Source organism: Rhinatrema bivittatum, chromosome 6 (assembly GCF_901001135.1).
Source record: "Rhinatrema bivittatum chromosome 6, aRhiBiv1.1, whole genome shotgun sequence".
Lineage (NCBI taxonomy): Eukaryota > Metazoa > Chordata > Amphibia > Gymnophiona > Rhinatrematidae > Rhinatrema > Rhinatrema bivittatum.
Genome location: NC_042620.1, coordinates 206,256,725 through 206,271,094, shown reverse-complemented (window position 1 = coordinate 206,271,094; position 14,370 = coordinate 206,256,725). Strand labels below are relative to the sequence as shown.

Genomic DNA, 14,370 nt, shown 5'->3' with positions numbered 1-14,370 from the left:
TGTAGGTTAATATTTGATTTGCCTCCACTTACCGATTGGGGATGGGGTATGCTCTCTGCACCAGTGGTGGCTACAGGAAGCTCATCTGAGCAGTGGTGTACCCCTGTCCTCTCTGAACTGGCTGGTCCTAACAAGTGAGCATCCGGGACTGGGGAGCTGACTCAGGAACTGATGACCCAGGGACGTTGGACCAATGAAGAGGCCCTCTGGAACATCAACCGCCTGGAAGCCCAGGCAGTCAGATTGGCGTGTCTACAATTCAGCCACAGACTCCAGGGTCAAGCTGTCCATGTCATATCGGACAACGCAACAATGGTCGCCTACATAAACTGCCAGGGTGGAACAAAGAGCCAGCAAGTGTCACAGGAGAGTGTGCTCCTTATGGAATGGGTGGAATTACATCTAAAAATGATCTCAGCCTCTCACATTGCAGGAAAAGATGGAGCAGACTTTCTAAGCAGGGAGAGTCTGGATTCAGGAGAGTGGGTGTTGTCAGCCAAAGCCTTTCAGCTCATAGTAGATTATTGGGGTCTCCCATCCATTGACCTGCTGGATGCATCTCACAATGCGAAGATTCCGTTATAGTCACAGAAGAGATCAGTGGTCCCTGGGGATCGACACACTCATAGACCTGGACAGAAGAGTTGTTATACACCTTCCCTCCATGGCCCCTGCTGGGCAGAAGCGAGTACCACAGGAGATTAGTCCTACTAGTAGCTCTAGATTGGTCCAGGTGTCCATGGTTTGTGGATATTTGGAGACACACACCCCACCGTCTTGCCTGCTAAAGCAGGGACTAGTCCTTCATGAGGATCTGACTCATTTGTCTTAGTCTGGTCCTTGAGAGGGCTCACCTGATGAAACTATATTCTGCGACATCACACTCCACACTTGGAAACGCTCTACATCCCTAGCATATGTGTGGGTCTGGAGAGTATTTGAGGCTTGATGCAAGGAACGCCATGTCTCCCCTTGGTCTTTCAAAATCCTACTAATTCTGGAATTTTTGCAGGATGGCTTGAATAAAGGTTTGACCCTTAACTCCTTGAAGGTCCAGGTAGCAGCGCTCTCCTGTTTCAGGGGTGAGGTGAACGAAACCCACTTGTTGGCTCATCCGGATGTGGCCCATTTTCTGAAAGGGGTGAAGCACCTCTGGCCACCCCTACGGTGGCGATTCCCATATGGAATCTTAATCTAGTATTAGAATTTTTGGCAGGGCCCTCCTTTCAGCCGCTGCGCATTCTTTCCTTGCATTCATTAACCTTGAAATTGGTGTTCCTGGTGGCTATATGCTCGGCATGTTGCATCTCAGAACTACAGGCATTGTCGTGTCAGGAATCGTTCCTTCGGATGACCCAGGAGCGTTACAACTTCGTGCCATTCCATGCTTCTTGCCCAAGGTAGTAGTGGAGTTTCATTTGAATCAGTCCATTTCATTGTCATCCCTAGATAAGCACATGGAGGCGGAAAAATACTGCTGCTTGCATCATTTGAATGTCAGACTTTTGATACTGTATCTGGAAGTTTCAGAACCGGTTCGAAAGATAGACCACCTGTTTGTCCTTCAGGGGAAGGAAGCAGGGCGAACCAACTTTGCGGGCTCCCATAGTTCACTGGGTTATGGTTGTCATGAGAGCCTTTGTGGAGTCAGGGAAGCAATTACCCTCTCAGGTTAAAGCTCATTCCACTGTGGGCAGCCTCCCACCCTGATCAGGAGTAGCTTTTGTACATCCCATTGATCCTGAGTTCATCTGGCTACATGCTAGGAAATGGAAAAATTTCTTACCTGATTTTAGTTTTCCTTAGTGTAGACAGATGGCCTCAGCATACTGTCCAATAATGGTGCCAAGGATTCGCCCATGGAGTGGATATCAATTCCAAGAGATTACATGTAAGCTATCATCCAGTCCCTAGATCAGGGCATCTGTATTCTTGCTGGGGTTCAGTTGAGTTAGTTGAGTACAGTTATGGTTATCTGTTTTTAATCATTTTAAATTGGTTTTTCAATAACATGTCCATAGTGGCTTTTGAAGAGAATACTGAAGGGCTGAGGTCACTGCAGGAGTGTATCTAGGATGACAGTTTTGAAATCTAACTGTCTTCATCTGCTGGCATGGGACCATAAGCCATTTGTCCTGAGTCCCTCTGTATACACTAAGGAAAACGAAATTAACTGGTAAGTAATTTCTCCATTAGACCTCATTTTATCCAATGATCCCTTCTGGATTCTCAACCTGGTGCTCCATTTGAGCCTATCAGACAACTTAATGATTTATCCTTGAAGACTATATTTTTGGTGGCAATCTATTCAGCAAGTCATTCAGTTACAGGCCCTGTCTTACAGGGATCTGTACTTGTTGATTTTCAGAGAAAAGTAATTCCTTTCATGCTCCTCTCCTTGCTTAAGGTGGTCTCAAGCTTTCACCTTAACCACTGTTTCCTTACCGATGTTTAATCACAAGAATGTAAGGGTGAGAATGTCTACATAACTTGAATGCACATAGAGTCATTTTGAGAGAGAGAGAGCCTAGAGATCATTTCTGTTTGTAAGTTGGAAAGACAGTTTTGTCTTGTTATGCAGGTCTCATAAGGGCGAGGTGGATTCTAAGCTAGATGCATTAAGGAAGCTATTGGCATAGCGTATATTGACCATTGGCAACTAATTCTAGAAAGACTGAGTGAGCATTTGGTGAGAGCACAGGCAGCTTCCTGGGCTAATTTTAGGATGGTGTTTCTAGAGGTTATTTGCAAGGTGACAGCTTGGTTGTCTTTTTTGCAGTCTTTTGCTGAGCTCCTCCCAGCTGGTTTACCTTTTGCTTATCTGAATTGGAATGGAAAGATAAAGGATACATTTTCTCTTACCTGATTTCCTTTCCTTGAATCCTGCCATACCAGTCCAGAACCCTCCTAGTTCAATCTTACCTGGCAGCAGTATGGAAATTAAAGCTGGCTGTTTGCTGGGATAGCATAAGGAAGAAAAACCTGTTAGTCCTTTCCTCCTTCAAGTCTTCCCATTCCAAAGAGAAGGAAGATAAGTGAAGGTCTTGATAGCTCCTATTTCTGAAATGTTAATTATGAAAGTTATTACTCATTTGCTGTTCTGATCATTTGATTAGCTTTTGAGAGAGGTATGCTGACAGGGTTTACTGTTACCTCAGTTCATGTACTGTGAATGTCATGGACCTTGTTTTCTCCCTGTTTGCTGGCAGAGAATTATAACCCACTTGTTTAGAATGGATATGGCAGGATTCAAGGAAAGGAAATGGTCAGGTAGATTAAATTTCTCCTTTTATGACTGACATTGTGCAAATTTGCTTGTCATATTACCTAACTATGCACACAGCATTCTTGTCTCCATTTACATTATAGGAGTCTCTTTTTGGGAGCTGTAGAAAACACTACATTCTCAGTGTACAAAAGATTGTCTAGTTGGTGGTAATGATAATCTATGGCAGTCATTTTAATTTCAGTTCTTACCTGGGGCAGGGAGCATCCTTGCTCCTGACAATGAAAATAGCACAATTCACTTAGGTCTGTCCTACATCCATAAACTACTAGAATGCACACAAACTTGGCACACTAAGCTTCCTTCACAAAAAGTAGTGTAATATTTTGGTGTTCAACTGATCAGATCATTTCTGCAACTACAACAGGTTTTCTGTTAAGATGTTTGTTTTTGTTAAATGGGGATCAATTTTTAGGGAGCCAGTCTGTGGTGAAGGGGACCTGAAAGCCTGGTGATTTTGATGCCTTCCCCACAAAGTCCTATGGTCTTTAGAACTAGAGCAACTTTGTTTAGTTTTTGTGTACATTAATACTGCATTGAGAATTTTAATAAAGGAATGGTTCCTCTCCTTGCAGTTTGTCAATTTCTTACTACTTTATTTACATTTTTTTGGCCCAATCTCTCTAGTCATCCTGAATTGGTTCTTATTTAGCAAATGTAAATATGATGCATCAACTAGATCCCACAGAACTTTAATACTTGATTTAATTTTTTTTGAAAGGCTAAAGAGCGTGCTAATGGCATGGAACTTGATGGACGGAGGATTCGTGTTGATTTTTCCATTACAAAAAGACCTCATACTCCTACACCAGGAATCTACATGGGACGACCTACTTAGTAAGTCCATTCCTAAGGATAGAGGATTGATGTGAGCAGAGATTTAAAAAAAAAAATCAGGATAGCTAAGTTAGCTGGATACACTTATCTGACTAACTTAGCTGTCTTACTGGGAGATAGATGCATTAAGTCATGATAAAGCTGTAATGCACATTAAACTGTGTATATTGTATGATGTATCCTGTTTATCATGTGTTATAGCCCATTCAAGGTGATATTGTGCAATATACATAATCTGTATGGCCCTGTCCAGATTCCCTCCCCTATTACAATGAGCTGCTTTGATTGCGATTTACAGGCATGAATGTTGCAAATCTATGCAAAGCAGTTTATTAATAGGCAATTTGATGTTAACTTATTGTGGGTGATTTAGAAAGTTGTGAGCCGCAATAAGTTACCACCTCTTTCCGAAATGGTAATCTAAGATTGGATACTCGGGAGCATGTTAGATTTAAAGGACTTAAGCCTGCAGGAATCGCCGGATATAGACTAACACCCCCGCCCCCCATCCCGCGCGGGAGCCGCGCTGAAGAGGTCGGCGCCGTTTTCTCCTCAATTTGTGCTTCTGATGCACAAGGCTTACTCCGAAGCTCAGGAGAGTTCGGAGATTCCCGGGCCTTCTCCTCCTAAATTGCCCAGGACAGTCCCGGACCAGGTAAAAGCGGGGAATGGATATCCCCATCCGCGGGGGTTCCAGCAACTCTGAATCTGGATTCCACTCCTGCTCTTCCTGATGCCAGTTGTGGGGGGGGGGGGGTGGGGGTGATTTGGACGGTCAGACTGCTGTGGAAGGGGATGATCCCCAGGTCCTTCGAATTTTTGGTAAGGACGAGCTCAATTATCTGATCTCCCATGTTTTGCGAGAGCTGGAGCTCCCGGCACCCAGTCAAGTATCTGACACTTCCCTGGGGGATGTAACGTTGGCGGGTCTTCGAGATCCCCCACAGAATTTTCCTTTTCACCCTTAGCTATTTCAGATTGTTTCCAAGGAATGGGAATTGCCAGAAGCTTCCTTGAGTCAGTAGGGCTATGGATAAGTTGTATCCCCTACCGCCTGAGTCCTTGGACCTTCTTAAAATTCCCAAAGTGGATTCCGCAGTCACGGCCATGATAAAGCATACTACCATTCCCGTGACCGGGGGCATAGTGCTGAAGGATCGGAAGTTGGAGGTCGTATTGAAGCGCATTTTTTAGGTCGCGGCGTTAGGGGTCCGGGCGGCGGTGTGTAGCAGCCTGGTGCAGAGGGCCACTCTCCGCTGGGTCCAGCAGTTACTTACGGCCCAGGAGCTTCCACCGGCTGAAGCGGAGCAGGCTAACTGCGTGGAGGCTGCGGTCGCCTACACAGCGGATGCCTTATATGATCTCCTGCGGACCTCCGCTAGCACTATGTCGGCTGCTGTCTCAGCCAGGAGGCTACTTTGGTTGCGGCGCTGGGCGGCGGATGCTTCCTCATTTGGGTTCCTTCCCCTTCAGGGGGAAGTCGCTATTTGGAGATGAGTTGGACCAGCTCATCAAGGACTTGGGGGATAACAAGGTTTATAAGTTACCAGAGGACAAGTACCGGCAGCCACGATCGTTCAGTAGTTCCAGAGGCCGGTTTAGGGGCCAACGTAGGTTCCTCATGGGAAGGGGTGGTTCCTTTCCCCAAAAGCCACAGGTTTCGAGGTCGCAGTCTTGGACTCCTTCCTTTCGTGGCAGGCGGCCTCAGAGATTGGGCTCTTCTCAGAACTTTACCCCCAACAAAGCTTCCCAATAAAGGCGCACGGGCCCATTCCTCCCTTCCTCGCATGGGGGGTCGGTTGTCCCTATTTCAGGAGGAATGGGTCAAGATAACTTCGGATCAGTGGGTCCTAGACGTCATAGATCGCGGTTACACGTTGGATTTTGCTTGTCCGCTCCGGGATATGTTTCTGGTGTCGCCTTGCGGGCCTCTGGAGAAACAGTAATCGCACAGACGTTGAATCGTCTGCGGGCCCTAGGGGCGGTAATTCCGGTGCCGTCTGCGGAACGTCGGACGGGCCGATATTCCATTTACTTCGTGGTTCCAAAGAAGGAAGGCACATTCAGACGGATCCTGGATTTGAAACAGGTCAACAGGGCGTTGCGCGTGCCACTGTTTCGCATGGAAACGCTGAGGTCTGTTATTGCGGCTGTCCACAAGGGAGAATATTTAGCTTCTTTGGATCTGATGGAGGCGTATCTTCACATTGGAATCAAAGAGCAGCACCAGAGGTTCCTGAGGTTCACGGTGCTGGGGGATCATTTTCAGTTCTGTGCCCTTCCATTCGGGTTAGCGACTGCCCCCAGAGTTTTCACCAAGGTTCTGGTCATGGTGGCGGCATTCCTCCGCCGTCACGGGATTTTGGTCCATCCCTACCTCGACGATTGGCTCATCCGAGCGAAGTCGGAGGCCTTGTGCAAGCAGGCGGTTCGGGTAGTGGTGGATCAACTTCAGAGCCTCGGTTGGATAGTCAACTTCGCAAGGGCCATTCCATTAAAAAATAAAATAAATACCAGCATCGAAAACATTGAGCAGGGGTCAAAGCTGGGGCAACCACTCAAAAGGGGTCCCAACCACCAAAAGTGAAAAGAGAAAAAAAAATAGTGGTGTGACACTAGCCCCCCCCCCCCCCCCCCAAGTCATGTCTGCATGAAACAAATACTCCCCTTTTAATAGAAATGAGGCTGACATGGTCCCTTCCCTCCCACCTCCCACCACCACTACCCAAATGTATCAAAATGTTGGCATCAATTGGTTCCCATGCCCCGAACCACTCTTCCACACTCCCAAACCTCAATGTTTAAAGGATCCCACAGTAGGGCCTAGGGCACCCATTAGCCCCAGTCTGTGCCATTTTTCAAAATGGTCCTGATCTGACCTTGCCCCATTCACATGACTGGGACAAGGTTCACCATATGGCTGAAATCCAGTGACTGGGGCAAGGTCAGATTGGTGCCATTTTGAAAAATGGCATGAACTGGGGTTTGCTCCGAGCCCCATTGTGGGATCCTTTTCAACATTTTGAGGTTTTGCGGGGCACCATTCTTGTGAGACTACTATATTTTATTTACTTTTGGTGGTTAGGGCCACTTTGTGGTGGCTTAGCAGGGAGGTCGGCTTTGACACATCCTCCCCATCCACCTTTTTTCTTTTTTGGGCACTTTTTTTTTTTAGGCATTGATCCTTAGGTGACGGAGGTCCTGCAGATTGGGGGCCGGTATGCTTAAAGATCTGATGCCGTGGTGTGTTTGCCTTGAGACAAAACACTGCACTATACTGCCACAATGTGTTTTCGGAGAGGGGCCCACTATTGAGGTGATACCATCCCCAACTCTTATGATAAAACATCACAGCTTGGTGAATCTAGGTTTTAGTTTGCTGTAATTACAAGTTCCTGAACATACCCAGATCAGTCCAGAAAAATGGGTTGTGTATCCCTACCAGCAGGTGGAGTCAGAACAATTAGAACTTTGGGCACTGCTACATAACGAGAGTGCCACCTGCAGTCACTCAGTATTTCTCGGACTCCAGTGGGTGGTATAGATGCACATCTGCAGTCTTTAGTTATATTTTTTATTTAGTTTGAATTTAATTTTTTGTTCCCTGTACGTACCTGGATCAGTCCAGACCGTGGTTTATGCCTCCCGTCCAGCAGATGGAGACAGAGGGAAAAACTTGCAGTCACACTTGTCTCCCTTCAGTATTCTTCTGTCTCCAGCAGATGAAAGAAGGCAGAACCTGCGGTCCCGCTTTAACAACTATTGAAATTTGAGGGTTGGAATTTTTGGGGAAGGGTTTGGATCCACATTTTTCCCTCATTTCCTTATCCCTTTGAAAGGATCATGTATTAAAAAAAAAATTATAATAAATAGAAATTTGTAAAGTACTTTGAGGGAAGCTTGTTTCCCTACTACTTTTACTTTCTGGTCTATTGGGCAATAATAATTCTCTGAAAGTCCCGGAGAGGAAGAAAGTTTGCAGCTTCTCCTGTTTTTAGGTTCAGGTAGGTATTGCTAGCAGAGTCCTGGCTCGCGGGGGTGTAAGCTAGTGGTCTAGCCTCTCACCCTGCACTGCAACCGGCTGCCCTGAGAAGTTTTTGCCTTGGGGCAGTGCTGGCTGAGACGCGGCTTTCCTCAGCCAGTCCTTATTCATTTTCATTACAGGCGGTTGTGGCTCGTGTTTAGGAGCGGAGGGTATCCAGTCTTACCTGGTCCTGCCCGGTTTCGGGGGAGTGCGATCGCGAGTCCGCCTCGTTGCTCGACCCCATGCCATGCTCCGCCTGTGGGGAGCCTGGGATGTGGCTCTCCCGTAAAGGGATTTGCTCTCTGTCTTCCCGGTAGGGAGGGCCCCTGGAGAGCAGCGGATCGACAGGCCTCATGTGCCACGACTGTCGGGGGTTTGACCCCGATCCAGCAGAGTACGGGAATTGTGGCCATTTTGAATTCGAAAGATGCTGCTGGATCGCAGCTAAATGGCAGCCCGCATGGGGATTCTTCCCCTGTTCCTCCCGTATTGACCCTGGCGGACTCCCCCGCCGAGGGGGGGTAGTCCCGGGGCCCGTTCCGGCTGTGCCTCCCTCGGGGCCCCCTCCCCCACCAGCTTTTACTACGGATTTTGTGCTTCTTATGCACAATGCATATTTAGCATGATAGAGTCAACGGTATAGCTCTCCTCTGAGCCCCCCCCCCCCAAGGCAAGTTGGGTGGATGTTGGAGCCCCCGAGGGGACTTCCCAGGTCCGGGTAGTACCCCACTCTGGCCCACAGAATTCCTCCACGGTGGATCCAGATCAAGATGATTCCGCTTCAAGCGCGCAGCTGGAAGGGTATGATCCCAGAGTTTTGCGCCTCTTTCAGAGGGAGGAGCAGGAGCACCTTATCCCCCATGTCCTTTCCGAGTTGGATATTGAGGCGCCTTCAGGAGACAGTTCCGGAGCTTGTAAGGGAAATTCGGTACTAGCGGGGTTGTGCCCGCCAGCGAAGATGTTTCCTCTTCATCCAAGGCTCCTACAGCTGTTATCCAAGGAATGGGATGCCCTGGAGTCCGGTCAACAATTGGGAGAGCCATGAACAAGTTCTATCCTCTCCCGAGGATGTCCTGGAGCTCCTTAAAGTGCCGAAGGTGGATTCTTCGGTGACTGCTGTCACGAAGAGGACTATCATACCGGTCACTGGTGGAGCCGCCTTAAAAGACCTCCAGGATCGCAAGTTGGAAGTCTCCCTCAAACGGGTCTTTGAGGTGTCTGCCTTGGGAGTCCGGGCGGCAGTGTGCAGTTCCCTCATGCAGAGGGCAAGTTTGAGATGGGTCCAACAGCTGCTTGGTGCTCGGGACCTCCCACCAGACAAAGCCCACCAAGCGTAGCGCCTTGAGGCGGTGATAGCCTATGGAACAGATGCGCTGTATGGTCTCTTGCGAGTCCTGGCATGTTCGATGGTTTCCGTAGTCTCGGCTCGGCGCCTACAGTGGCTTCGGAATTCGTCAGCGGACTCTTCTTCCAAGTCTAGATTGGGTTCTCTCCCCTTTAAAGGCAAGTTTCTGTTTGGCGAGGATTTGGACTAGATCATCAAATCCCTGGGAGAGAATGGGGTGCATAAGCTCCCTGAGGATCAGCTAAGGACTTCCCGATCTTTTGCTTCAAGAAATCGATTTCGCGGACAAAGGCGATTTCGGCCTCAAGGTCCCAAGCTTGGTCCCAGTCCTTTTGGGGACGCAGACCCTCCCGGGAGGGTTCCTCTCAGAGCCCCGCTACAAAATCCGCCCAATGAAGGGTCGCCGACCTGGTTCCCAGGATGGGGGGATGCGTCTCCCTGTTTTACGAGGAGTGAGACAAGATCACTTCGGATCAATGGGTACTGGATACTCTAAAACACGGTTACGTTTTAGAATTTGCTCGACCCCTAAGACAGTTTCCTCTTCTCGCTTTGTGGAACACTGCAGAAGGAACAGATTGTGCATCATACCCTCGATAGGCTCCTCGACCTCTGGACCAAACTGCCAGTCCCGCCAGAGGAACATGGGTCAGACCATTATTCTGTTTAGTTCGTGGTTCCCAAAAAGGACAATGCTTTCCATCCGATCCTGGACCTAGACCTTCAGCAAGGCTCTTGGGGTACTCCACTTCCAAATGGAAACCCTGTGTTCCGTCATTGCGGCGGGGAATTCCTGGCATCATTGGATCTTACAGAGGCTTATCTCCACATCCCCATCCACCGGGAACATCAGCGGTTCCTTCGGTTTAAGATCCTGGGACAGCATTTTCAGTTTCAGGCTCTGCCATTTGAACTGGTGACCGCTCCCCGGACCTTCACCAAAGTGATGGTAGCAGTGCCACTCTGGAGGGAGGGAATCTTAGTCCATCCCTCCTGGACGACTGGCTCATCTGGGCGAAGTCCCGGGATCTGTCACCAGTCGGTCAACAGGGTGTTGACCCTCCTTAGCTCTCTCGGCTGGATGGTGAACTTTGCCAAGAGCTGCCTTGTCCCCTCGCAGACACTGGATTTCCTGGGGGCACGTTTCGATACCTGCCTGGGCCGGGTTTTTCTGCAACAGGACCGGGCACTCAATCTCATGTCCCAGGTACAGCGCCTTCGTGGCCTAGCGATTCCCACAGCGTGGGATTACCGGCAGGTCCTGGGTTCAATGGCGTCCTCTATCAACTTAGTGCCCTGGGCATTTGCGCATATGCACCCACTGTAAAGGGCGTTACTTTCCAGATGGAAGCCGGTGTCTCAGGAATTTCAAGCCCCCTTGCTTCTTCCGGATTTTGCCTCGAACAGCCTGGAGTGATGGCTCGATCTCACTCATTTACTTCAGGGGGTGGACTTGGAGATACCACAATGGGTGGTCGTGATCACGGATGCCAGCCTTGCCAGTGGGTGGTTGTGTGCCAGACTGTCAGCTCAGGGACTATGGACTACGGAGCAGGCAAAATGGCCGATCAGTCGCCTAGAAACCAGGACGGTTCGTCTAGCGTCAAAGATTTTTCCCATTGGTGCACCACAGGGCGGTGCAGATCCTGTCTGACAACACCACCACCACGGTGGCGTATATCAATAGTCAAGGGGGGACGAGTCGTCGCCGCCTCTCTTGGGAGACTGACAAGCTCATGAGCTAGGCGGAGCAGTACCTATCCCGCCTGGCGGCGTCTCACATCGCCAGAGTGGACAATATTCAGGTGGACTTCTTGAGCTGTCAACACATAGATCCCGGAGAGTGGGAACTATCAGAAGAAGCAATGACGCTGCTTGTTTGCAGATAGGGAGCTCCCGATCTCAATTTAATGGCAACTCAACAGAATGTGAAGGCCCCGTGCTTCTTCAGCCACAGATGGGAACACAGAGCGGAAGGGGTGGATGCTCTGGTTCTTCCTTGGCCTCCTGACATTTTGCTTTACGTGTTTCCCCCATAGCCTCTAATAGGCAAGGTACTACAATGGGTAGAGGCCCATCGCGGTACGGTGATCCTGGTAGCGCCGGAATGGCCATGACACCCATGGTTTGCAGATTTCATCAACCTCGCTGTGGATGGTCCAGTCCGTCTGGGTCACCAACACCACCTTCATCAGGGTCCCATATTTTTCGACCAGGTAGATTACTTTTGTCTTGCGGCCTGGCTTCTGAGAGGCAGCAACTGAGGAGACTAGGTTATCCGGAAGCAGTAATCTCTACCCTCCTTCTGGCCAGAAAAACGTCCATCTAGCTTGCTTATATCCGGGTGTGGAAAGTTTGATACCTGATGTGCTGAGGAGGTGGTTATTCCTTGTCGTGCTTCTGTGGCTCAAATCCTATCCTTCCTGCAGAAGGGCCTCGGAATGGGGTTGGCGTATAATTCTCTACGGGTGCAAGTTGCGGCCCTCAAGTTCCTTGTAGGATGTTGCGACGGGGCTCCCCTGGCCTCACATCCAGACTTGGTGCGGTTCTTGAAAGGAGTGAAGCACCTCCTTTTGAGCCCATGCGGGCGGCTACCCTCAAGGATTTAACCTTAAAGACTGTCTTTCTAGTGGCTATCTCTTCGGCCCGCAGGATCTCTGAACTCCAAGCACTATCCTGCAGAGAACTGTACCTCCGTTTCACGGATTCAGGGGTGATTTTGTCCACAGTCCATCTTTTCTCCCGAAAGTGGTTTCAGCTTTCCATCTGAATCAGTCTGTGGAGCTGCCAGCTTTCCTGGAGGCAGAGTCCAGAGAGCTCCGGCGGCTCTATGTTAAACGCATTCTTCTACGTTACCAATTACTTCCGTCTGTCGGACCATCTGTTTGTTCTTTGGAGCGGTCCCAAACGAGGAAACAAGGCCTCAAAGACCACTATCGCTCGTTGGGTAAAAGAAGCGATATCGTCTGCATACATTGGCGCTAGCAAGCATCCTCTGGTTTTAGTGAAAGCATTCACTTCGTTCACAAGCGACTTCCTGGGCGGAAAGCCAAGCGGTATCGTCTCAAGAGATATCGTCTCAAGAGATATGCAGAGCAGCAACGTGGAAATCTTTACACACGTTTGCATGTCATTAGCCTTTGAATTTGCAACCTCCCGGTTTGGGCTCATTTGGCAACCAAGTTATTCGAGCAGGGCTATCCAGGGACCACCCTGTTTAGGGAAGCTTTGGTACATCCCACAGTCTGGACTGATCTGGGCACGTACAGGGAAAAGAGAAATTTTCCTTACCTGCTAATTTTCGTTCCTGTAGTACTCCGGATCAGTCCAGACGCCCACCCATGGTTCTTTGGTCCGGTCTGGAAATATGGTTAACCAGCTCGAAGTTGCAACGCTGAAAATGCATAGTTTCTCAATTCTTTGGGTTACTTTGTCTGCAAGTAATTTCAATTCTGTATATAGTTACTCCTCTGCAATTTTGGAGTCTGTTTTGATCCATTCATCTGTTCTTGCTTTGATATTCTTAATACTGAAGGGACGCAGGGGGTGCGACTGGTTATCAGAGGGCGCCCTGCAAGTTTTTACTCTATCACAATCTGCTGGAAGGGAGGCATAACCCACAGTCTGGACTGATCCGGAGTACTACAGGAACGAAAATTAGCAGGTAAGGAATAATTTTCTTATTTACGGTTGCTTCCTGAGGTGTTAGGCGCCTTCGTGGGTCATCCCTCAGAAGCCGGGCATCTGGGGGATTTGGATATTCCTGTCAGGGTTTCGCCCGCCACAGTTCGGTGTCTGACGACCAGGGGCTCCTGGCTACTCACCACCGGCTTCCTGAGCAGAGTGTCAGTTGGTATCTCCTGTAGAAATATATAGGGCCTCAGTCTGGTCCTCGAGGCATACCTTTACAAGACATTACCACGTGTTTTTCGAGAAAGCGTTGTGAGAGTGGGTCTTTCGGGTTCCCGCCTGGTGTGGTGTGGCTTTGGTACATCCCACTAACCTGGGTATGTTCAGGAAAGGAAAATTGGGTCTTACCTGCTAATTTTCGTTTCTGTAATACCACAGATGAGTCCAGAGGCCCACCGTGGTTAAACTGAAGAAAGAATGATTTGCCTGGTAGTTCACTGATCTATATAAGAAGTTTATATGGGGTGATCCCTTTTCAGTTTGCTTGTTATCAACTAATGCACGGAGCTGGGGTTTCCAGGTTTGAGGGAATCCAGCCCTTGAGGATGTTTCTTGTTCGCCCTTCTTGGGTTTAAATGTTTTTTCGATAGTATCTTGGCTTGGGTATCAATACTGAGGAGTTGCAGGTAGCACACTTGGTATATAGCAGTGCCTCAAAGTTTTGTTCTCTGCCTCCATCTGCTGGGGGGAGTGCATAACCCACTGGTCTGGACTGATCTGTGGTATTAAAGGAATGAAAATTAGCAGGTAAGACCCAGTTTTCCTATGTCATGGACAGACCTTTCTCATTCTTTGGATTCCCTGGATGAATTTTGCAACTTCCTTCCCTGTGGCACTGAAGATTTATGTTGATTAATATTCTGCTTTTTCAGCTACTTCAAAGTGGATTACATTCAGACAGTATAGATATTTCTTTGAGGCCAAGCAGCATGGAAGTCCTCACACATAGGTGACATCAGGTGGAACCCTTTGTAGAAAACTTATTTCAAAGTTTCTAGAAAAGTTGACTAGGCACACGGAGCATGCCCTATACCAATGTGTCATTGCGGGGTCCCTCTTTAGTCTCTTTTTCCATGGAGTAGTAAGCCTCACGGGTTGCTAGAACTCAAATTTGGATTTTGCCTTGTGGAAAACTTTGATTTTTGCATTATTTTTCGCTATCTTTTTCTTTCGGTTATTCGCCGGGTC

At 48.6% G+C, this 14,370-nt stretch overlaps 1 protein-coding gene across 3 annotated transcripts in view; it reads left to right on the top strand.

The window, feature by feature from the left end:
* Positions 1-14,370, top strand: part of TRA2B (transformer 2 beta homolog) — a 98,449-nt gene that overhangs the window by 66,309 nt on the left and 17,770 nt on the right. For all 3 annotated transcript variants that reach the window (XM_029606481.1, XM_029606484.1, XM_029606482.1), the window contains one exon: positions 4,008-4,123. In XM_029606481.1, the coding sequence (XP_029462341.1) occupies positions 4,008-4,123 (116 nt within the window). The remainder of the gene's footprint in view (positions 1-4,007; positions 4,124-14,370) is intronic.